This window comes from Petromyzon marinus, unplaced genomic scaffold (genome assembly GCF_048934315.1).
Source record: "Petromyzon marinus isolate PM22_M1 ecotype Great Lakes invasive population unplaced genomic scaffold, UKy_Petmar_22M1.pri1.0 PM_G_Scaffold_36, whole genome shotgun sequence".
Taxonomy (NCBI): Eukaryota; Metazoa; Chordata; class Hyperoartia; order Petromyzontiformes; family Petromyzontidae; genus Petromyzon; species Petromyzon marinus.
Genome location: NW_027422939.1, coordinates 169,443 through 193,822, shown reverse-complemented (window position 1 = coordinate 193,822; position 24,380 = coordinate 169,443). Strand labels below are relative to the sequence as shown.

General features: G+C 53.8%; 1 protein-coding gene across 3 annotated transcripts; it reads left to right on the top strand.

Moving 5' to 3' along the window:
* Positions 1-5,298: 5,298 nt before the first annotated feature.
* Positions 5,299-23,157, top strand: LOC142915869 (uncharacterized). Of its 3 annotated transcripts, XM_076061502.1 has the most exons (7): positions 5,299-5,526; positions 6,369-6,393; positions 7,664-7,708; positions 13,446-13,628; positions 17,841-18,275; positions 18,694-18,758; positions 20,375-23,157. In XM_076061502.1, exons 3-7 carry the CDS (start codon positions 7,678-7,680, stop codon positions 20,981-20,983), a joined length of 1,323 nt encoding a protein of 440 aa, XP_075917617.1. In that variant the 5' UTR covers positions 5,299-5,526; positions 6,369-6,393; positions 7,664-7,677; the 3' UTR covers positions 20,984-23,157. The 3 variants fall into 3 exon arrangements, with proteins under 3 accessions (XP_075917617.1, XP_075917619.1, XP_075917618.1); XM_076061504.1 differs by lacking the exons at positions 5,299-5,526; positions 6,369-6,393; positions 7,664-7,708 and having other exon boundaries at positions 13,541-13,628; positions 17,836-18,275; XM_076061503.1 differs by lacking the exons at positions 5,299-5,526; positions 6,369-6,393; positions 7,664-7,708 and having other exon boundaries at positions 13,548-13,628; positions 17,785-18,275.
* The last annotated feature ends 1,223 nt before the right edge of the window (positions 23,158-24,380 follow it).

Here is a 24,380-nt window from a genome sequence, read left to right as displayed (position 1 = left end):
TTTGTACCGCCCTGTATAATAATCATTACCCCTCACCCCCTGTACACCCCCCCACCCTCCGCAGTACCCCTCCTCACTCATCCACTCACTCACCGAGTCGCTCACACATTCACCCACCCATTTACTCGCCCACTCACTCAGCCACTCACCCACACACTCACCCAACCACTCATACACTCACTCGTCCAGTCGCTCACATACTCATCTACACACTCACCCACCCACACACTCACCCAGTCGCTCCCTCACTCACACATTCACCCATTCGCTCACACACTCACACATCCACCCACTCACTCACCCAGTTGCTCACCCAGTTGCTCACTCACTCACACAGTCACCCACCCACTCATCCACCCACACACTCACCTAGTCGCTCACCTAGTCGCTCACACACTCACCTCACACACTCACTCACTCACTCACCCACACACTCACTCACCCAGTCGCTCACACACTCACCACCCACTCACCCACCCACTCACCCACACACTCACTCACCCAGTCGCTCACACACTCACCACCCACTCACCCACCCACTCACCCAGTCGCCCACACACTCACCTCACACACTCACTCACCCAGTTGCTCACCCAGTTGCTCACTCACTCACACAGTCACCCAGCTACTCATCCACCTACACACTCACCTAGTCGCTCACCCAGTCGCTCACACACTCACCTCACACACTCGCTCACTCACCCACTCACCTACACACTCACTCACCCAGTCGCTCACACACTCACCACCCACTCACCCACCCACTCACCCAGTCGCCCACACACTCACCTCACACACTCACTCACTCACCCACTCACTCACTCACCCACCCACACACTCACTCATCCAGTCGCTCACACACTCACCACCCACTCACCCACCCACTCACCCAGTTGCCCACACGCGCACCCACTCACTCACCTGCTCGCTCACCCAGCCACTCACTCACAACAATCGCCACTAATTGGCGGTGACGTCACCACGACGCTTGTGCCAGGGTCACGTGGTTAGCGGTAATCAATTGAAGGTGGAGGGGTTAATTAATTGAAGGTGGAGAGGGGCTTAATTAATTAATTAATTACTGCTAACCACGTGAGCCTGGCACATGCGTCGTGGTGACGTCACCGCCAATTAGTGGCGATTGTTGTGAGTGGGTGGATGTGTGTGGGCGGGTGAGTGAGTGGATGGTGAGTGTCTGGGTGAGTGTCTGGGTGAGTGGGTGGATGTGTGAGTGGGTGGGTGAGTGGGTAACCCCTCCACCTTCAATTAAGTGAATTAAGGTGGAGGGGTTACCAGCCCCTCCACCTTCAATTAATTAGCCGCTATGGTGGTCGCAAATGCCCTGAGAGAAGAGGCCGATTGGAATTGACCCTCCACCCCACAGCACTGTCCGGCACCACGGGGAGGTAGGGAGTTGTTTTTGTCAACAACAACAACCGCCATTCGCCACTAATTGGCGGTGACGTCACCACGACGCTTGTGCCAGGCTATGTGCACCCTGAGGCCACGTGAAGTGTCAAACGTCCCGCTGGCAGGTCACGGGGCAGACCCAGGTGCCACGGGTCGACTGACTGAGATGACTGGCTGATGCACCACCTGTGCCTCCTACTCCGCCAAACTCACCCACTCACCCAGACACTCATACACTCACTCGTCTAGTCGCTCACATACTCATCTACACACTCACCCACCCACACACTCACCCAGTCGCTCACTCACTCACACACTCACCTATTCGCTCACACACTCACACACCCACTCACTCACCCAGTCGCACGCACACTCACACACCCACTCACTTACCCAGTTGCTCACCCAGTTGCTCACTCACACAGTCACCCACCCACTCATCCACCCACTCATCCACCCACACACTCACCTAGTCGCTCACCCAGTAGCTCACACACTCACCACCCACTCACCCACCCACTCACCCAGTCGCCCACATGCTCACCCACCCACTCACCCACTCTCTCAGCCACTCACCCACTCACTCACCTGCTCGCTCACCCAGCCGCTCATCCAGCCACTCATTCACAACAACCGCCACTAATTGGCGGTGACGTCACCACGACGCTTGTGCCAGGGTCACGTGGTAAGCGGTAATTAATTGAAGGTGGAGATGGTTTAATTAATTAATGCTAACCACGTGAGCCTGGCACAAGCGTCGTGGTGACGTCACCGCCAATTAGTGGCGGTTGTTGTGAGTGGCTGGGTGAGTGGGCAGGTGGGTGAGTGGGTGGGCGAGTGGGTGGGTGGCTGGGTGTGTGGGCGGGTGAGTGGGTGGGCGAGCGAGTGGGTGAGCGAGCGTGTGGGCATGTGGTTGGGTGGGTGTGTGAGTGGGCGACTGGGTGAGTGGGTGGGTGAGTGGGTGGGCGACTGGATGAGTGGGTGGATGTGTGTCTGGGTGAGTAGGTGGGTGAGTGGGTGGGCGACTGGGTGAGTGGGTGTGTGTGTGGGCGGGTGGTTGGGTGGGTGAGTGGACGACTGGGTGAGTGGGTGGGTGAGTGAGTGGGTGGTGAGTGTCTGGGTGAGTGGGTGGGTGAGTGAGTGGGCAACTGGGTGAGTGGGTGGATGTGTGAGTGTCTGGGTGAGTGTCTGGGTGAGTGGGTTGGCGACTGGGTGAGTGGGTGGATGTGTGAGTGTCTGGGTGAGTGGGTGGGTGAGTGGGTAACCCCTCCACCTTCAATTAAGTAAATGAAGGTGGAGGGGTTACCAGCCCCTCCACCTTCAATTAATTAGCCGCTATGGTGGTCGCAAATGCCCTGAGAGTAGAGGCCGATTGGAATTGGCCCTCCACCCCACAGCACTGTCCACGACAACGTTGCCCGTCCGGCACCACGTGGAGGTAGGGAGTTGTTTTTGCCAACAACAACAACAACCGCCATTCGCCACTAAGTGGCGGTGACGCCACCACGACGCTTGTGCCAGGCTAGGTGCACCTTGAGGCCACGTGAAGTGTCGAACGCCCGCTGGCAGGAAGTCACAGGGCAGGCCCAGCAGGTGCCACGGGTCGACTGACTGAGACGGCTGAGATGACTGGCTGATGCACCACCTGTGCCTCCTACTGCACCAAACTCACCCACTCACCCAGTCGCTCACTCACTCACTCACCGACACACTCACCCACACACTCACCCAGACACTCATACACTCACTCGTCCAGTCGCTCACATACTCATCTACACACTCACCCACCCACACACTCACCCAGTCGCTCACTCACTCACACACTCACCTATTCGCTCACACACTCACACACCCACTCAGTCACCCAGTCGCACACACAATCACTCACTCACTCAGTTGCTCACCCGCTCACTCACTCACACAGTCACCCACCCACTCACTCTCCCATTCACACATACACACTCACACACCCACTCACTCACCCAGTTGCTCACTCACTCACACAGTCATCCACCCACTCATCCACCCACACACTCACCCAGTCGCTCACCCAGTCGCTCACACACTCACCTCACACACTCACTCACCCACTCACCTACACACTCACTCACCCAGTCGCTCACACACTCACCACCCACTCACCCACCCACTCACCCAGTCGCCCACTCACTCACCCACCCACACACTCACTCACCCAGTCGCTCACACACTCACCACCCACACACAGTGTACACACACACACAGTGTACACACACAGTGTATACACACACAGTATACACACAGTGTACACACACAGTGTACACACACACACAGTGCACACACACACACAGTGTACACACAGTGTAAACACACACAGTGTACACACACACAGTGTACACACACACATTGTGTACACACACAGTATATACACAGAGTGTGTATGTACATACATAGTGTATATACGTACACACAGTGTACACACACATTGTGTACACACACACACATTGTGTACACACACACAGTGTACACACACAGTGTACACACACATTGTACACACACACACAGTGTACACACACACAGTGTACACACACAGTGTACACACATACCCACAGTGTACACACACAGTGTACATACACACAGTGTATACACACAGTGTACACACACACAGTGTACACACACAGTGTACACACAGTGTATACACACAGTGTACACACACACACAGTGTACACACAGTCCACACACACAGTGTACACACACACTCAGTGTACAAACACACATTGTGTATACACACAGTGTACACACACACAGTGTACACACACAGTGTACACACACACATAGTGTACAAACACACAGTGTACACACAGTGTATATACACAGTGTAAACACACACAGTGTAAACACACAGTGTACACACACACACACAGTGTACACACACACAGTGTATACACACAGTGTAAACACACACAGTGTACACACACAGTATATACAGTGTGTATGTACATACATGGTGTATATACGTAAACACAGTGTACACACACACATTGTGTACACACACACAGTGTACACACAGTGTACACACACAGTGTACACACACACACAGTGTACACACACTGTGTATACACAATGTACACACACACACAGTGTACACACAGTGTACACACAGTGACACACACAGTGTATACACACACAGTGTACACACACACTGTATACAGTGTACACACACAGTGACACACACACAGTGTATACACACAGTGTACACACACACAGTGTATACACACACAGTGTACACAAACAGTGTACACACACACAGTGTACACATAGACACCTGGGAGCCAGAAATCTTTCTGATGGGTCAAATACTCATTTCACTCATTAAAAAGCAAATCAATTTATAACATTTTTGACATGCGTTTCTCTGGATTTTTGTTGTTATTCTGTCTCTCACTGTTCAAATAAATCTACCATTATTTTATTTTATTGTTTCCATTCTACGTGGTGACTTTACCGAAATAACCAAGAAGATGAATCCCTGCAGTCACGAAAGCTTTAAATAGAAATTTGAATTGCAAGTGCTTTGAGTGTGTGCACGTGCCGTGTGGAAAAAAATGTACGATACGCTTATGTTGGATATGATTAGGTAATATCGTAGTGTCGCCATATCGCGATAACTTTCGGAGTTAAATGTTGTACAATTCTGCAAGAGCGTTCCGAACTTTGATCGCGTTGTGTGAACGTCATCATTTGGAACGAACCAACTTACCGCTTTAAATAGGGGGGGGGGTCGCAGACGCGATAATATTTTTTAAAATATATAATTATATACATCTCCAACAGCAATACAATGACGGAGCGACCGTGACTATGATAGTAGATCATTCAGCATATATTGTTTGAGTAAATACGATTCAATTTATGCGATGGAAGTGAAAGTATAAGATTGATAGTTTGAGCGTCAACCCTTGGCTGGGAGTGGTAGCTCCCAAGTGCCAATGGCTGACGCCTCAAGCCGGCTCCCAGGACGCTTCTAAACTGTTCGGAACATAACGACTCCCCACCCCCCACCCTAAACTCTAAACTTGCACGAACAATTCCTCTCGCCCCTTAAAACTCTGAGCAGGATTGAACTCACGCGAACCGGTAAGTGGGTGTTTTGGTTTTAAAATTTTGACGAAAAAAAAAATCCGGTGTTGTGTGACCCCCGTTGCGGCGGTGACACCACAGGCTGTGGTTGCTCCTCGCCGGGGAAGGCGTCTCCTTCTCGGTAGGCAATCCAGGCCATTCAGGCCCTCCCTGGCGTCTCGGGCCTAGTCTGTCCCAAAGAAAATAAACATTTATACATGCTTTGTGGAACTGTTTTCACAGTAAGATACACAGGCAGCAGTCGTAAGAAGAAAGGCTTAAATACAATCGTCGGTAACAGAGGCGTTATGAAAAAGGGCCATTGCCCGATTATGCACTACAGTATTTACTTTTAAGGGCAGTGTTATTGGTAAATATGTAGGGGGTTTTTCTCTCGTGATATACCCGTCTTTGTGTTTGTCCTCATGCTGTGGGTTTCGGGCTGTTCCATGCGAGTTTGAAGCCATTGGTTAAACGAGGTAACACAACCACGGGTCAAGTTATCTCTTGATGCATCACAGCTGTCATCATAACGCGTACGGTTTACCCCGTATTCTTGTACAGAGACATTGAGTTTTCACGCCCATACGGGGTACAGCCATTTCAATACGGGCAAAAGAACATGCTTTGGTAACATAATATTGTCTGTTTGTGTTTCTACATTGTGATGGGACTTCGTAGGACGAACGTTGATATTTATAAAGACACTTGGTGGCCGATACGGTCTGAATTGATCTGTAATAAGGTAGGGGCACTGATAGAGGTTGACAGCTACGTGGTGGTGAGTGTACTCGAAGTGAATCTCTATTTGTGTGTTTCTCCCTTGTGATGGGACTTTGTTGTTGTTGTTGTTGTTTCAGGCGGCTGCGGGACTGTGCAACGTTGGTGAGTGGCATAGGAGCTGTGGGGGCAACATCCATTGTAGAGTACAATGTCACTACGCTCCCACGTCTGCGCTACCCTCCTCCACCAAGCCGCCACACGGACGAGCGTGGTGAAGTATGGTCAAATCACGACCCGGGGCGGCGTGGGGAGACCCTCGTCCGGCAATGGATTAACAAATTGGCTCTTACTGTTTATCTCCATATATATAAAAATATGTAAAGTTGTGATTGTGTGTGTTGTCTGTTCAAAATGTTTAGCCTACTTCCCGACATGCAACAAACTGGAAATTTGCCATGTGGGTACTTTCCAGACTGTACACCGTGCAAACATTATACAAATACACTTTTGTGTTTTTGGGGGGGGAAGCTCAATAATGTATAGATTTTTTGCACGGCAAGTGAGCTGTGACGTCAAATCTGTCACGTGACCCTCGCACGTGGAAGCGTAACGCGTTGTAGTGTAGTGGTTAGTGTTGTCTGTGTGTGTCTGTGTGTGTGTGTCTGTGTGTGTGTGTGTGTCTGTCTGTGTGTGTCTGTGTGTGTGTGTGTCTGTGTGTTTTTTTTGTGTGTTGTGGGGAGCGATAGTGTGGCGGTTAGCGCGCTGCGCTATGAACCCGGCGACACGGGTTCGATTCCCGCTCATGGCCAACACCAGTGACGATTATCTGAACCGGTCCCGGGCCTCCCCTAGGTCGACTCAGCCTCAATGCGGTGTGTAAACATCACCACTAGGGAGACAAAAGCGGTCGGGCGTGGTGCTAGCCACCCACCCCCTCGTGTACCGTTCCGGCCTTCATAGGTGCTCGCTAACAGCACTTGCCCCTACAGTCTGTTAAGGCTACATGGGGGATCTTTGTTTTATCTTTTGTGTGTCTGTGTGTGTGTCTGTGTGTGTGTCTGTGTGTGTGTGTGTAAGCGTAACGCATTATAGTGTAGTGGTTAGCGCTACGCCGCGCTACGAACCCGGTGACCCGAGTTCGATTCCCGCTCACGGCCACCACCGGCGACAATTATTTGAACTGCTTCTGGGCCTCCCCTAGGTAGACTCAGCCTAAAACGAGTAACTGTCGTAGTGTGAACATCGCCACTGGGGAGACAAAGGCGGCCGGACGTGGTGGATCCAAGTCCCGGTCGAAGCCGGGTAGTACACCTAGTCATGAATACATGAATGAATATAGACGTGTAAGTCACGTGTGACTGTATATATTCATTCTTCCATGGCTCGATACTGACGTGTAGATGGTGTGGATATTCTTATTTTCTGTCTGCAGCTGACGCTGGTCTGATGGAGCAAAGGCAGTCAGCACAGCAGCTCGGTACGACAAGTCAACAATGCGACCAGCGTGCATACAGCACGGATCGGACTGGAAATTTGACACGGCACCAGAGAACTCGCACAGGAGAGAAACCCTTCAAATGCACTGTGTGTGGGAAGACATTTTCAGATTTATCGACTCTTAAAAAACACCAGAGAACACACACGGGAGAGAAACCCTTCAAGTGCAGTGTGTGTGGGAAGGCATTTTCACGGTCATCTGCTCTTAAAACACACCAGAGAATACACACGGGAGAGAAACCCTTCAAGTGTACTCTGTGCGGCAAGGCATTTGCAAATTCATCAAATCTTCAAGTACACCAGAGAACACACACGGGAGAGAAACCCTTCAGGTGCACTCCGTGCGGGAAGGCGTTTTCAGATTCATCTACTCTTAATACACACCAGAGAACACACACAGGAGAGAAACCCTTCAAGTGCAGTGTGTGTGGAAAGGCATTTTCAGATTCAACTCATCTTAAAAGACACCAGAGAACACACAGGAGAGAAACCCTTCAAATGCACTGTGTGTGAGAAGACATTTTCAGATTCATTTGCTCTTAAAACACACCAGAGAACACACACGGGAGAGAAACCCTTCAAGTGCAGTGTGTGTGGGGAGGCATTTTCAGATTCATCTATTCTTAAAAATCACCAGAGAACACACACAGGAGAGAAACCCTTCAAGTGCAGTGTGTGTGGGAAGGCATTTCCAGATTCATATCATATTAAAAAACACCAGAGAACACACATGGGAGAGAAACCCTTCAAGTGCAGTGTTTGTGGGAAGACATTTTCAGATTCATCTACTCTTAAGTCACACCAGAGAACACACATGGGAGAGAAACCCTTCAGGTGCAGTGTTTGTGGGAAGACATTTTCAGATTCATCTACTCTTAAAACACACCAGAGAACACACACAGGAGAGAAACCCTTCAAGTGCAGTGTGTGTGGAAAGGCATTTTCAGATTATTTTCATCAATTTCCATAACACCTATATATACAACATCTCCCCCATCTCTCCCCCATCTCTCCCTCCCCAATCTCTCCCCCATCTCTCCCTCCCTCCCCCATCTCTCCCCATCCCTCCCTCTCTCTCTCCCTGTCCATCTCCCTCCCCTCCCTCTCTCTCCCCCATCTCTCCCTCCCTCCCCCATCTCTCCCCATCCCTCCCTCTCTCTCTCCCTGTCCATCTCCCTCCCCTCCCTCTCCCTCCCCAATCTCTCCCCAATCTCTCCCCCATCTCTCCCCAATCTCTCCCCCATCTCTCCCTCCCTCCCCCATCTCTCCCCCATCTCTCCCCCATCTCTCCCTCCCTCCCCCATCTCTCCCCAATCTCTCCCCATCTCTCCCTCCCCAATCTCTCCCCAATCTCTCCCCCATCTCTCCCCCATCTCTCCCCCATCTCTCCCTCCCCAATCTCTCCCCACTCTCTCCCCCATCTCTCCCCCATCTCTCCCCCATCTCTCCCCCATCTCTCCCTCCCCAATCTCTCCCCACTTCTCTCCCCCATCTCTCCCCCATCTCTCCCTCCCTCCCCCATCTCTCCCCATCCCTCCCTCTCTCTCTCCCTGTCCATCTCCCTCCCCTCCCTCTCTCTCCCCAATCTCTCCCCCATCTCTCCCCCAGCTCTCCCCCATCTCTCCCTCCCCAATTTCTCCCCAATCTCTCCCCCATCTCTCCCCAATCCCTCCCCAATCTCTCCCCCATCTCTCCCTCCCTCCCCCATCTCTCCCCCATCTCTCCCCCATCTCTCCCCCATCTCTCCCTCCCCCATCTCTCCCCATCCCTCCCTCTCTCTCTTCCCTGTCCATCTCCCTCCCCTCCCTCTCCCTCCCCAATCTCTCCCCCATCTCTCCCCCATCTCTCCCTCCCCAATCTCTCCCCACTCTCTCCCCCATCTCTCCCCCATCTCTCCCTCCCCCATCTCTCCCCATCCCTCCCTCTCTCTCTCCCTGTCCATCTCCCTCCCCTCCCTCTCTCTCCCCAATCTCTCCCCCATCTCTCCCCCATCTCTCCCTCCCCAATCTCTCCCCAATCTCTCCCCCATCTCTCCCCAATCCCTCCCCAATCTCTCCCCCATCTCTCCCTCCCTCCCCCATCTCTCCCCCATCTCTCCCCCATCTCTCCCTCCCCCATCTCTCCCCATCCCTCCCTCTCTCTCTCCCTGTCCATCTCCCTCCCCTCCCTCTCCCTCCCCAATCTCTCCCCAATCTCTCCCCCATCTCTCCCCCATCTCTCCCCCATCTCTCCCCCATCTCTCCCTCCCCAATCTCTCCCCAATCTCTCCCCCATCTCTCCCCCATCTCTCCCTCCCTCCCCCATCTCTCCCCATCCCTCCCTCTCTCTCTCTCCCTGTCCATCTCCCTCCCCTCCCTCTCCCTCCCCAATCTCTCCCCAATCTCTCCCCATCTCTCCCCCATCTCTCCCCCATCTCTCCCCAATCTCTCCCCCATCTCTCCCTCCCTCCCCCATCTCTCCCCCATCTCTCCCCATCTCTCCCTCCCTCCCCCCATCTCTCCCCAATCTCTCCCCATCTCTCCCTCCCCAATCTCTCCCCAATCTCTCCCCCATCTCTCCCTCTCTACCCCATCTCTCCCTCCCCAATCTCTCCCCAATCTCTCCCCCATCTCTCCCCCATCTCTCCCTCCCTCCCCCATCTCTCCCCATCCCTCCCTCTCTCTCTCCCTGTCCATCTCCCTCCCCTCCCTCTCTCTCCCCCATCTCTCCCCCATCTCTCCCCCATCTCTCCCCCATCTCTCCCCCATCTCTCCCTCCCCAATCTCTCCCCAATCTCTCCCCCATCTCTCCCCCATCTCTCCCTCATCTCTCCCCCATCTCTCCCTCCCCAATCTCTCCCCAATCTCTCCCCCATCTCTCCCCCATCTCTCCCTCCCCCATCTCTCCCCATCTCTCCCTCTCTCTCTCCCTGTCCATCTCCCTCCCCTCCCTCTCCCTCCCCAATCTCTCCCCAATCTCTCAACCATCTCTCCCCAATCTCTCCCCCATCTCTCCCTCCCTCCCCCATCTCTCCCCCATCTCTCCCCATCTCTCCCTCCCTCCCCCATCTCTCCCCAATCTCTCCCCATCTCTCCCTCCCCAATCTCTCCCCAATCTCTCCCCCATCTCTCCCCCATCTCTCCCCCATCTCTCCCTCCCCAATCTCTCCCCACTCTCTCCCCCATCTCTCCCCCATCTCTCCCCCATCTCTCCCTCCCCAATCTCTCCCCACTCTCTCCCCCATCTCTCCCCCATCTCTCCCTCCCTCCCCCATCTCTCCCCATCCCTCCCTCTCTCTCTCCCTGTCCATCTCCCTCCCCTCCCTCTCTCTCCCCAATCTCTCCCCCATCTCTCCCCCATCTCTCCCCCATCTCTCCCTCCCCCAATTTCTCCCAATCTCTCCCCCATCTCTCCCCAATCCCTCCCCAATCTCTCCCCCATCTCTCCCTCCCTCCCCCATCTCTCCCCCATCTCTCCCCCATCTCTCCCCCATCTCTCCCTCCCCCATCTCTCCCCATCCCTCCCTCTCTCTCTCCCTGTCCATCTCCCTCCCCTCCCTCTCCCTCCCCAATCTCTCCCCAATCTCTCCCCCATCTCTCCCCCATCTCTCCCTCCCCAATCTCTCCCCCATCTCTCCCCCATCTCTCCCTCCCTCCCTCTCTCTCTCCCTGTCCATCTCCCTCCCCTCCCTCTCCCTCCCCAATCTCTCCCCAATCTCTCCCCCATCTCTCCCCTATCTCTCCCCAATCCCTCCCCAATCTCTCCCTCCCTCCCCCATCTCTCCCCCATCTCTCCCTATCTCTCCCTCCCTCCCCCATCTCTCCCCAATCTCTCCCCATCTCTCCCTCCCCAATCTCTCGCCAATCTCTCCCCCATCTCTCCCCCATCTCTCCCCCATGTCTCCCTCCCCAATCTCTCCCAATCTCTCCCCCATCTCTCCCCCATCTCTCCCTCCCTCCCCCATCTCTCCCCATCCCTCCCTCTCTCTCTCCCTGTCCATCTCCCTCCCCTCCCTCTCTCTCCCCCATCTCTCCCCCATCTCTCCCCCATCTCTCCCTCCCCAATCTCTCCCCACTCTCTCCCCCATCTCTCCCCCATCTCTCCCTCCCTCCCCCATCTCTCCCCATCCCTCCCTCTCTCCCTGTCCATCTCCCTCCCCTCCCTCTCTCTCCCCAATCTCTCCCCCATCTCTCCCCCATCTCTCCCCCATCTCTCCCTCCCCAATTTCTCCCCAATCTCTCCCCCATCTCTCCCCAATCCCTCCCCAATCTCTCCCCCATCTCTCCCTCCCTCCCCCATCTCTCCCCCATCTCTCCCTCCCCCATCTCTCCCCATCCCTCCCTCTCTCTCTCCCTGTCCATCTCCCTCCCCTCCCTCTCCCTCCCCAATCTCTCCCCAATCTCTCCCCCATCTCTCCCCCATCTCTCCCTCCCCAATCTCGCCCCAATCTCTCCCCCATCTCTCCCCCATCTCTCCCTCCCTCCCCCATCTCTCCCCATCCCTCCCTCTCTCTCTCCCTGTCCATCTCCCTCCCCTCCCTCTCCCTCCCCAATCTCTCCCCAATCTCTCCCCCATCTCTCCCCCATCTCTCCCCCATCTCTCCCCAATCCCTCCCCAATCTCTCCCCCATCTCTCCCTCCCCCATCTCTCCCCCATCTCTCCCTATCTCTCCCTCCCTCCCCCATCTCTCCCCAATCTCTCCCCAGCTCTCCCTCCCCAATCTCTCCCCAATCTCTCCCTCTCTCCCCCATCTCTCCCCCATCTCTCCCTCCCCAATCTCTCCCCAATCTCTCCCCCATCTCTCCCTCCCCCATCTCTCCCCATCCCTCCCTCTCTCTCTCCCTGTCCATCTCCCTCCCTCCCTCTCTCTCCCCCATCTCTCCCCCATCTCTCCTCCATCTCTCCCTCCCCAATCTCTCCCCACTCTCTCCCCCATCTCTCCCCCATCTCTCCCTCCCTCCCCCATCTCTCCCCATCCCTCCCTCTCTCTCTCCCTGTCCATCTCCCTCCCCTCCCTCTCTCTCCCCAATCTCTCCCCCATCTCTCCCCCATCTCTCCCCCATCTCTCCCTCCCCAATCTCTCCCCGATCTCTCCCCAATCCCTCCCCAATCTCTCCCCCATCTCTCCCTCCCTCCCCCATCGCTCCCCCATCTCTCCCCATCTCTCCCTCCCCCATCTCTCCCCAATCTCTCCCCATCTCTCCCCCATCTCTCCCCCATCTCTCCCTCCCCAATCTCTCCCCCATCTCTCCCCCATCTCTCCCTCTCTCCCCATCTCTCCCCCATCTCTCCCTCCCCAATCTCTCCCCCATCTCTCCCTCCCTCCCCCATCTCTCCCCATCCCTCCCTCTCTCTCTCCCTGTCCATCTCCCTCCCCTCCCCCATCTCTCCCCCATCTCTCCCTCCCCAATCTCTCCCCAATCTCTCCCCCATCTCTCTCTCTCGTTTGCCTTCACCCCCCACCAGCGCCCTCTCTGACTGACAGCTGGCGGCTGGCAGACACCGCCTAGGGGTTAATTTGGCGCGCGCCTTCCACCCCCCCCCCACTCAGTGGCTAAGCCCCGCCTCCGGCCACGCCCTCTCGTGGAACCTTCGAGCAGGTTCCCGGAGCATCTCGGCTAGCCCCTCCTGTTGCCTTTGCCTCAGATACGCCTCCTTCCCTGATTGGCTGTTACCTCTGTGGCTGTACCCGTGATGTCACTTTGTCACTTCACATGCCCACGGGTGGGGTGGGGCAGTCACGTGCCCACGGGTGGGGGAGTTTGGTGGTGGTGGTGAGGAGCAGAGAAGCAGCAAGTTGAGGTGCGGAGTGAGGAGAGAAGAGGTGAGGAGAGAAGAGGTGAGGCGAGGTGAGCAGAGAAGAGGTGAGGAGAGAAGAGGTGGGGAGAGAAGAGGTGAGGAAGAGGAAGACGACACGCCAGGTGAGGAGTGAGGGAGTTGCTGAGGGAGTTAATATTGTTATTTTGTTATTGTTGTTTTGTTATTGTTATTTTTGTTGTGGTTGATGTTTTATTGTTATTGTTGTTGCTATTGTTGTTGCTGTTATTGTTGTTGTGTTATTGTTGTTATTTTTGTGGTTGATGTTGTTTTGTTGTTATTGTGTTGTTGTTGTGTTGCTGTTATTGTTGTTATTGTTGTGTTGTTATTGTTGTTGTGTTGTTATTGTTGTATTGTTATTGTTGTGTTGTTATTGTTGTTATTGCTGTTGTTGTTTCCCCCCCGCCGCGTGTGACTGAGCGACGTCTTCACGTTGAGGTGAAGCCGCTCCACGCCGCCACGGCCGCAGTGACGCAGAGAGGAGGCGGCGGCGACCTCCTCCTCCTGCTCCTCATCCTCCTCCTTCTGCTCCTCCTCCTGCTCCTCCTCCTGCTCCTCCTGCTCCTCCTGCTCCTCATCCTCCTGCTCCTCCTCCTCCACCATGCTTCTGCCGGCAAACACCACGGCGACATCGTTTGACGATCACGACGACGACGATGACACCATCAGCCATGATCAACCCTCTGCTGGATGAAAGTCTCCCCCCACCCCACCCCAACCCCACCCCAAGCAGCCGCCACCTCGCACCACCACAGCAGCAGCAGCAGCCACGGTTAACATCGCTTGCGTCGCCTAGGTAAAATAATTAACGAATGAATGAAAACTTAAAATTAAATAACGACATATTCTTAGCTCTTTCAGTAAAGTCACGTTGAAGGGAAACAATAAAATAATATAAAATATATAAAACAATTAAATATTTTATTGTTTCCCTTCAACGTGGTGACTTTACCCAAGAGCTAAGAATATGAATTACTGCAGTCACGAAAGCTTTAAATCAAAATTTTTTATGGTTTGTTTATAGCTTCCATGAATTTATGTAGAAATATGGTAAGGCCTCTACTTTGGGGATATGTCCCTGAAAAACGCGACGTTAGGCGAAACAATGTCAATCTAAACCTAATTTACTATTGACTTAATGATATGAATGTAGCGTACGTTCCTGGGGGTAAATTTTTTTCATCAATTTGCAGAAAACATAACAGAAAAAAAATCCGAGTAACAAGATAACCCGCGCAATAGGTTATAACGACGTTACGGGCGCGACCCCAAGCGTCCTCCTTCAGGTGGTGGCGGGTGGGGGGGAGGGAGGGACACAACCACAGCAAGAGGCAGCCTACCGCCCACTTGAGCGACTGTTTCCTGCTGCGGTTTGACCCCCTACCTGATGGCGATTGGCCGCTTGTTTGCGTGCGCGCCCGGAACTTCGTGGACTTATCTTCTGCCTCCCAGGGAGTTTCTCGCCGCCGCCGACGACGACGAAGATTTGCGCAGAGCGGCGTGGGGAGCGCTCGGATTTAGAGACGAGGGGGGAGGGAATCATGGAGCACGCGCAAGTTCAGGGCCATCGTATTGATCGATAAGCAATAGACAAGTATTTTTTTATTTAAAGCTTTCGTGACTGCAGTAATTCATATTCTTAGCTCTTTCAGTAAAGTCACGTTGAAGGGAAGCTATAAAAGAATAAAATATATATAAAACAATAAAAATTGTTTTATTATAAAAAAAATAAAAAAAAATTTATATAATAATATATTTATAAAACAATAAGAATTGTTTTATATATATTTTCTTATTTTATTTTTTCCCCTCAACGTGACTTTACCGAAAGAGCTAAGAATATAAAAATAGAAAAGTAATTGATATGATTATAGATTTGAAAGACTTTGTGTCGGCAGGGATTCACACTCTTTATTTTTTTCTTCCGGTGAAGTCACATAGGACGCTCGGATTTAGAGACGAGGGGGGATCGGGGAGCACGCGCAAGTTCAGGGGCATCGTATTGATCGATAAGCAATAGACAAGTAATCGATATGATTGTAGATTTGAAAGATTTTGTGTCGGCAGGGATTCGCACTCTTTATTTTTTTCTTCCGGTGAAGTCACATAGGACGCTCGGATTTAGAGACGAGGGGGGATCGGGGAGCACGCGCAAGTTCAGGGGCATCGTATTGATCGATAAGCAATAGACAAGTAATCGATATGATTGTAGATTTGAAAGATTTTGTGTCGGCAGGGATTTGCACTCTTTAGTTTGTTTTTTTCCGGTGAAGTCACGTAGGTAACAAAAATAAATAAAATAAATGAAAACTAAAATTTCATCACGACGTTTCGCGCGCAACCCAAAGCGACCTTCAGGTTGGGGGGGGGGGGAGACAACGTGAAGGACCCTTGTTGTGGTTGCGTCCTGAAACGTCGTGATAGAATTTAGTTTTAATTTACTCTTTGGTTCTATTGGGTAAAGTCACCACGTAGGTGAAAATAAAATAACAAAAAATCACGACGTTTCGGCCACAACACAAGCGGCCTTCATCAGGTGAAGGGACGAGACTGTCTGGAGGACAGCGCTGGAGTGAAAAAGCCACGCTTAGATCACGACCTTTAAGCTGTGTGAGAGAAACAAAGCGCCTTGACAAAGGAATTAGCATACAATTTAGCATTGAAATGGCTCATTGAAATAGCTAAGTTAAAGTATACACATCCGCAGATGCTAAATTATATGTTAATTCCTTTGTCAAGGCGCTTTGTTTTCTAATAGAACCAAAGAGTATGGATCCTTGCAGTCACGAAAGCTTTAAATCTAGAATTTAGTTTTAATTTATTTAATTTATTTTATTTTTAACCTACTACCTGACTTTAGCGGAAAAAAAAACCACAGCCTGCGAATCCCTGCAGTCACGTTGGCTTCAGATCTAGAACGAAGTGATTTTATAACCGACGTGACCTGAACCTTTGGGGGGCCAAGTGCCGTCGGCAAGCTGCTGCTGCTGCTGCTGTGAAGGTCGCCCCGGGACACGCGAGAGGCCGGCGGTGGGTGGCCAGCACCACGCTCAGCTGCTACATCTCTCTCTCCTCTCTCCTCTCTCTCTCGCCCCGTGTCGATGTCTACACACCGCACCAGGTACTCGTTTTAAGGCTGAGTCGACCTAGGGGAGGCGCTCGTATTCGTCGCGAGCCGGGAATTTGGAACTCGTGGGGGGCCAGGTGCGATAACCACTCGCGACAGCAGTTGACGCCCAACAATTGTTTAAATGTTATACGGTGGGGCCGGTGGTGGTGGTTGGTGGTGGTGGTGGTCTTTACGACAACGATATATTCCGTGGAGCATTAACGGACTGTCGGGGCAAGTTCTGTTAGCGAGCACCTGTGAAGGCCGGCACGGAAACACGAGGGGGGCGGGTGTCAATGTTTACGCATTGCAACAGGTAACTCATTTGAGGCTGAGTCGATCTAGGGGGAGGCCAAGGATCAGTTCAGATAATCGTCACTGATGTTGGCCAGGAGCGGGAGTCGAACTAGGGTCGACAGGTTGTTGGTAGCGCAGCGCAGCTAGGGGGTCATCCGTTGAGTACGTACGCAAAAACCTGTCAAATAAGTATTATAAAAAACGCGCTTTAATGAAATGCACCGCACTAATGTGGCCGCAGAAGCTCGCCACAACGTAAGGGGACCGTGGTCATTCACAGCCAACGTCAGTTGAGCGTGGACAATTAGAGCCGAGCCGAAACATAACACGTAAAAAAGAATGTTTAAAAAAAATACGTTTTTATTTGATTTTTAATGATAGAATATGGTATTGTCATCAGTATGACATAAGTTTACCAAGTTTGATACCACATTGGGAAGTGGGTTAAAATTGAGTTGTCTTGCTTCTGGCTTCAATTGGCTTCATTTTGCTGTACTCTTACGTTATTCTTTTTGTCATTGCCACGACCCCCAGGTCACTCTTGCAAATCAGTTATCCTGGTCTCTTGAGGTCTCACCCCGGTCACACAAAATCAACTTGACACTTGAACTCTGCACACCCGTTTGCACCCACACGCTGCCACCCAAAACGCCCCATCAACCCCTACACCCCGTTATGCCCCAGCGCACACCCCAACATCCCTACAGACAGACGTTTGAGCGTCTACTTACCCACCTGTGTTTCCACGCCGGCTTCGACTTCGCGACCCTTCCCCCGCGGCGGCCAAGGAGGGGCTGCGGTCTCCTCAATGATCCTCCCTCACGTTCACCGTTCTCCCACGGGGCCCAGCGCAGGTCACTTCATGGTGATCCTCCTCACATTCACCGTTCTCCCACGGGGCCCAGCGCAGGTCGCCTCATGGAGCGTTCCGACTTCGCCCCCAACGAGGCCCTGGGCCCTGGGCCGCTCGCGCGCCGTCGGGACTCGGACCGCGGGCCCAAGACTCTGAGGCCCTCACAGCCGGACGCCACTGAGCACAGCCTCCTTGACGATCGTGGGCACTCAACCCCCAGGCCCCGGTTCGGGGTTGAAGACCCGTGGCAGCAGCAGCAGTTGGGATTAAGTCCCATGCAGTGGGGGCCTGGCGGGCCTCCACACGGGCCCCCCCAGGAGTATGGCCCAGCGGACACGGAGCCGGCCCCGGGCTTCGCCTCGCGACATCGGAGCCCCAGGAGCGGCCCCGGCTCGGCGCTTGACGGCAAAACGGCGCCGTCCGCTCGCGGCATCGGTGATTCGCCCTGCTTTCGGACGAGCATGGTCCCCGCGCCTGTGGAGCGAGAAGGAGGTGATTACTGGGAAATGGCGGGCGGCGCATTTTAATTGCGGCTCGATCGGCGCCACCGTAACGAGGCAGCACTGTCAGCCACGTCTCGCGTCCATGGCGGTGTCCGCGTGGCTCTCCCAGCGCGTGTGCGTCTGCGCGCGTGTCTGTGTGTGCGAGCTCGCGTCTGTGTGCGTGTGTGAATTTGTGTTGGCGCATCTGCGTGCGTGTAAATGTGTCTGCGTGTGTGTGTGTGCGTCTCTGCATTTTCGTGCGCGTGTCTACGCGCGCGAATTTGTGCCTGTGCGAATTTCTGTCGGTGTTTCGCTTTAATGTCTGCGCGTGAATTTGTGTCGTGTCTGCGTGTGTGAACTCCACGCAATTCTTCGTGATGGGGGGACCTTTGTCTCGTGTGCATCATCTCTGTGTCTGCGCTGTACAGGGACGGTGCCTGGGTGCAGTTCGCCCTCCACGGAGTCCGGGAGCGGCCGAGCCTCGTCGGGAACGGTGAGACGCGACGATTCATATTCGCCGTCTCCCGCCGGCCTCTGCGTCTCTTCGCACTTGGGGACACGGGGACATCGCGAGACGCAGGGCAGTGGCCTCACCCGGGATTAACCCCCCCCACGCAGCGTACACGCAAAGCGCCAGGAGGTCACGGGGTCGATCCTGACCTGGACGCCCACATATTTGGAGTTTGCGTGTTCTCTCTCTCTCCCTGTGGGCATGGAGGTTCTTCTACGGGTTCTCCGGTTTTTTTCCCCTCCGCATTTATGAACACGCGTTCAGAGTATTTGGCCACTGTACATTTCCACTTGAAAAGCCACTTCACCGGGCTATCGTTTGTGGCCAGGTCGCGTCTGAAATGAGAGCCGTATGGCTCGGTGGCCCTTACCTGGTAAAATAATAAATAGCACAAAGTAAATCACAGCAGCCCACACACACTCACACACAGTGCACGGCAAGTGAGCGGCGATGTCGCATCCGTGATGTCACCGGCATGCGGCAGCGTCACGCAGAGTGCCTGCTGACCTCACGCATCCCCCCCCAACCCTCCGCGTAGGCCGTGCATCCCGAACAAAAGCTGTCTCGATGTTCTAAGTTGACGCGACTATTTTCAGCTCACGCTTAAATATGAAGCGGAAGATCCATCCGTTTGCGTGAAGCGGCAAAACCTCTCCAACGCTGACTCTCTGACGTCGTGAAATTTGCACAGCTTACGCCCGATTTTCAGCTCGCCACGTCACGGTCCCTTCCCGGGTCGCCTGGTTAAGGTTGAACTTCCTCGATTGAAAGACGTCCGATTTATCTTGTTGGTTCTTTCGGTAAAGTCACCACGTAGAATGGAAATAAAGTAATAAAAATAAAACGAAATAAAATTCTCACGACGTTTCGGCCACAACACAAGTAGCCTTCTTCTACTTGCGTTGTGGCCGAAACGTCGTGAGAATTATATTTTATTATGTTTTCTTTTTATTATTTTATTTCCATTCCAGGTGGTGACTTTACCGAAAGAACCAATAAAGATGAATCCCTGCAGTTATAAAGCTTTAAATCGATTTTTTTATCCGATTTAGTTAAATTGATTTGTCTCGGCTTTTTTATTTCTTGCGAGCATCAATTTTTTCGTCAGGTTTTGTCAGTCAAATAAAAGGGAATATTAAATTAATCCCAAGGCAAGACTCCACAACTCCCGGGCGAAGCCGGTTAGTAGTAAAGCTCGTGCCATTATAAAATACTCCGTGTGTGGCCTACATTGGGTGGCCCATAAGTCTGGAATCGTAGGGAAAACTAATTCATATTTTGATTTAAAGCTTTCGTGACTGCAGTAATTCATATTCTTAGCTCTTTCGGTAAAGTCACCACGTTGAAGGGAAACAACAAAATAATAAAATATATATAAAACAATAAAAAAAAATCTCACGACGTACCTGATGACGACCGTTTGTGTTTTGGTCGAAACGTCGTGAGAATTTTTATTGTTTTATATATTTTATTATTTTATTGTTTCCCTTCAACGTGGTGACTTTACCGAAAGAACTAAGAATATAATTCATATTTGTTTGTTGCTGCTGCTGTTGCTGCTGTTGCTGCTGTTGCTGCTGCTGCTGCTTGTATAATAGGCGGACACAGACGGGGACCCTGAAACCTCCGCACCGTCGGAGGTGTCAGCCGATCGGCCGAGCGGCCAGCTGGTCCCCACTGGCGCGTCAGGTGGTCCCCGCGTCCAGCGCACGAGACCCCGGGATGAAAAAAAAGAGCAGCGGGTGGAAGAAGAAGAAGAGCAGGGAGATGAACATGAGATGGAGGAGGAGCATGAGGAGGAGGAGCGCAAAGCAGAGGAAGATGCGGAAGCGGCGGCCGATCCTTCCGCGTCATTCGAGGGCCTCGCGAGCGACCAGACGCCCGAGTCGCAGGCCACGGTGTACCGGCGGCTCCTGCAGGTCGCGTACCGGCTCCAGAAACTCCAGCAGGAGCAACAGCAGCAGCAGGAGCAGCAGCAGGAGCAGCAGCAGCAGGAGCAGCAGCAGGAGCAGGAGCAGCAGCAGGAGCAGCAGCAGCAGCAGCTGGAGCAGCAGCAGGAGCAGCAGCAGCAGCAGGAGCAGCAGGAGCAGCAGCAGCAGCAGGAGGGGTTAGCAGAGGCAGAGCCGTTGTTCGGCGCAGGGCTCGTTGGCGTGGCGGATCGATCCCGGGTGGCCTGCGATGGATCCCGGGTGGCAAGCGATGGATGATGAGGATGAGGCCCGGGGCTACCCAAGCGCGGCCACCTCAGGCGCGGCTCCTAGAGGGCCGGGCGCCCTGAGTCACCGCCTCTCGGCTTCCCTCCCTCCGCTCCCCCCGGCCCTGCTCTAACTGCCCCCCTCCCCCCCCACCACCACCACCCCTCCTAACTTTACTCACCGCGACTTCCTGAAGACTTAAAACTTCCCGCGGCCGCGGGAAGTTCTGTGTTGTTTGGTTCTTTCGGTTAAACTCACGCGGATAGAGAAATAACAAATGGAGCGAATAAAAAAATAATGAGAGCAAGAACGGCGACGTTCCGAAGGCAACGCGGGCGGTCGACGTCACCCCCCCACCCCCTTCCTGATGACGACTGCTCGCGTCGCGATGGGGACATCGCGGTTTTTATTCTCGTTATATTTGTATTCACTTTATTATTATTATTATTTCTCTGTCTACGTTACTTTACCGATGGAACCAAAGAATGTGAACTTCCTGAAGCTTCTGTGGGGGGCCCCTCGCCCCCCGCCCCCCCACCCACCGCTCGGGACGTCTCTCTCACGAGATCTCAGCTGGCTGCGTCAGAACTGCCGCACGATGGGAAACGCCGCAAGCGGCTCGAGGGAAACGAAACGCAAGGCGTGGTCGGAGCGATTTGCTTCTCGAGCGAGCGTCGAGGCGTGTGCTGTTCGTAGCCCTGCAGAGCCACGGAGCGTGGGAATTCCACGTTGCAGCTACGAGGACGAGTCCGTCCACAGGGCAAAAGCACTGTCGATCTTCCCCGCAGAGTGGCGCTCATTTTGTCAACCCCCCGGAGGGATATCGGGCTCGGTCGACCGCCGCCGAAACGAGGATTCGAACTTACGACCTTTGCCACCTTCGCCGGATTCCGGCACGCAAACGTCCGGTAAACGTGTCGCGTCGCCCGAGGGGGGGGGGGGGGAGGCTCGCGGCCCACGAAGAGGGGGGATCGGACAGAGCCGAGAGGATCGGGTTTCCTTCGCCAGTCGCGTTTTCGTTTCCTGCCCTTTGAGCGGAGAGCCGCGCGGCCGCCCACGATGCGTGGGCGGCCGCTTGATGCGCGACGATCGTCTCCGCTTGGTGGTCCTCGTGCCGCCTTCGAGGCGGAGCGGACACGCGGCGGCCATCGTTTGACACGTGACTCTCAAGACGCCGAGTTAATTCGTCGGAAGTCGCGCGAATCCGTCGAGAAGGTTTTCCACCTCGCCGCCCGATCGCCGCCACGCGTCTCTGCCCTGTCCGGGGGGCCCGGGAACCCCAATCCCCATTGCCCCCCCACTCGGTCCCGGTGCCGCTTTTGTTAAGAGTTGCTTGTGTAAACGTCGCCGCCGTGATGTAAACAAACACTCGGGGTGTAGGCAACTTGGCGGTGCAAATAAATATACCCCGGGTGGGGGGGGGGGTGTGTACATCGCCATCGCGCGTGGCACGGGGCGAGAAAGGATTCGGTGGGCGCGGTGAACATTGAGCTGAGCTGAAGGGGGTCGCTCTCTCACCTCTTCCACCTCTTCCACCTCCTCAACCCAAGGTACTCATTCCCCCCCCCCCCGTAAATAGAGGTAATGATGATGTGGACTTGTTACTCAACGCCTCCGCTCAGCGTCCGCGCGCTCTCTCGTCGGGGAAGAGAGGCAAGGAGAGAGGAGGGAGCTCAACGATACCGACAATTGCCCAAGCTCTGCAGGCCTCTATACATTGAGGTGTTATCGGGCAGCCAACGCGTGTTTGCAGGTGGGAGGAACCCGGAGCACCCGGTAGAAGTCTCCTCCAATCATATGGAACAAGTTTTCAAGTTTCATTTATTTAGGTATAGCCCTGTGAGCCATGCGGCTCTTAAGTCGGGGCTGACTGCCCCCACCCCCGCCACCGCCGCGACTACCCGCCGGGGGCTCGGCCAGGCAGGAGCACGGTTGTCGCTTCGCCCTCAAGTCAACCCCCACACCTCCGACCGCCTGCTTGGCCGACTCCCACTTCCGTCTCTCCCACCCGTCCCATCGGTGTGGGCTGGGCCCGCCGACCCGCCCGCTCCCTGAGCCGCTCGGGGTGGTGGTGGGGGGGTTGACGGTCAACGTGTGTCGGTGCGTAGCCTCGCCGCACGGCCTCGTGATGGTCACTGGATCCATTCCTTGTTGTTGTGTCCCCCCCCCACCACCCACCACCGCATCCGTCCACTGGATCCATTCCTTGTTGTTGTGTCCCCCCCCCACCACCCACCACCGCATCCGTCTTTGTCTTTCCCTTGGACTTCTGCCTCGGGACTCATTCGAGAAGGTGGCGCGGGAGTGGGGCGTCCTGTGAACCTCGCAACGCGCCGTCCACCCTCTCAATCTCTAAAACCTCGCCGAATTAAACGAAGGCGGCGTTGGAATCGTAATTCCAACGCTGTCCTCGTGACAGCACGGTCCCTTCACCCGACGAAGGCCACTTGTGTTGTGGCCGAAACGTCGTGATTTTTTTTAGATTTTTTTACCTCTGTGACTTACCGAACGGAACCAAAGAGTACAATTTATAACATTTTTGACATGCGTTTTTCTGGATTCTGTCTCTCACTGTTCAAATAAACCTACCATTAAAATTATAGACTGATCATTTCTTTGTCAGTGGGCAAACGTACAAAATCAGCAGGGGATCAAATACTTTTTTCCCTCGCTGTTTACGTAGAGTTGTGGCCCAGTGGTTAACGCACTTCGATATGAACCCAGCAGCAACCTGAATTCAGTTCCAAGCCGTGCCCAACATGAGCGGTGAGTGATGTATCAAATCAAGAGTGAGATATCTTTAACTGCCCCGTCCACCCCTTCCCCCGCCTAACCAACCGTGCACTGGCTGGCGTGGTGAAGTATGCTCATGTAACCCTCACCGTGTGGGGAGGCCCTCATCCAGCAGTGGATTGACAAGATGGCCTGTACAATATGCGATCTGGTAACTACCTTGCCAGGTATACAGGAGGTCGTGGGTTCGACCCTGACCCTGACGTCTGCTGCTGCTGCTGTATATTTGGAGTCTGTGTCTCTCTCATCATCATCACGGTGGCTAGGAGATGTTAACTACCTCGCCAGGTACACAGGAGGTCGTGGGTTCGACCCCGACCCTGACACCTGCTGCTGCTGCTGTATATTTGAAGTCTGCGTGTCTCTCTCTCATCATCATCATCATCACAGTGTCTAGGAGATGTTAACTACCTCGCCAGGTATGCAGGATGTCGTGGGTGCGACCCTGACCCTCTGACACACGTGTATTTGGAGTTTGCGTGATCTCCCCGTGGTCGCGTGGATTATCGTCCGGGCCCTCCCGTTTTGAACCCTCGATATCCGAACGCTCGGACACTCAGGAAGTCCAATTAGCTGATCGAATGGACGAGTGCAGAATTATTCCCGACAGTGTCCA

What these genes read in the sequence shown, in the direction of transcription:
- LOC142915869 (XM_076061502.1), top strand. Translation starts at nt 7,678, where the DNA reads ATGGAGCAAAGGCAGTCAGCACAGCAGCTCG. An exon ending in GCAGTCAGCACAGCAGCTCG is followed by an intron (nt 7,709 to 13,445) that starts GTACGACAAGTC and finishes GGGGTGGGGCAG; the next exon opens with TCACGTGCCCACGGGTGGGG. An exon ending in GCCGAGCCTCGTCGGGAACG is followed by an intron (nt 18,759 to 20,374) that starts GTGAGACGCGAC and finishes CTTGTATAATAG; the next exon opens with GCGGACACAGACGGGGACCC.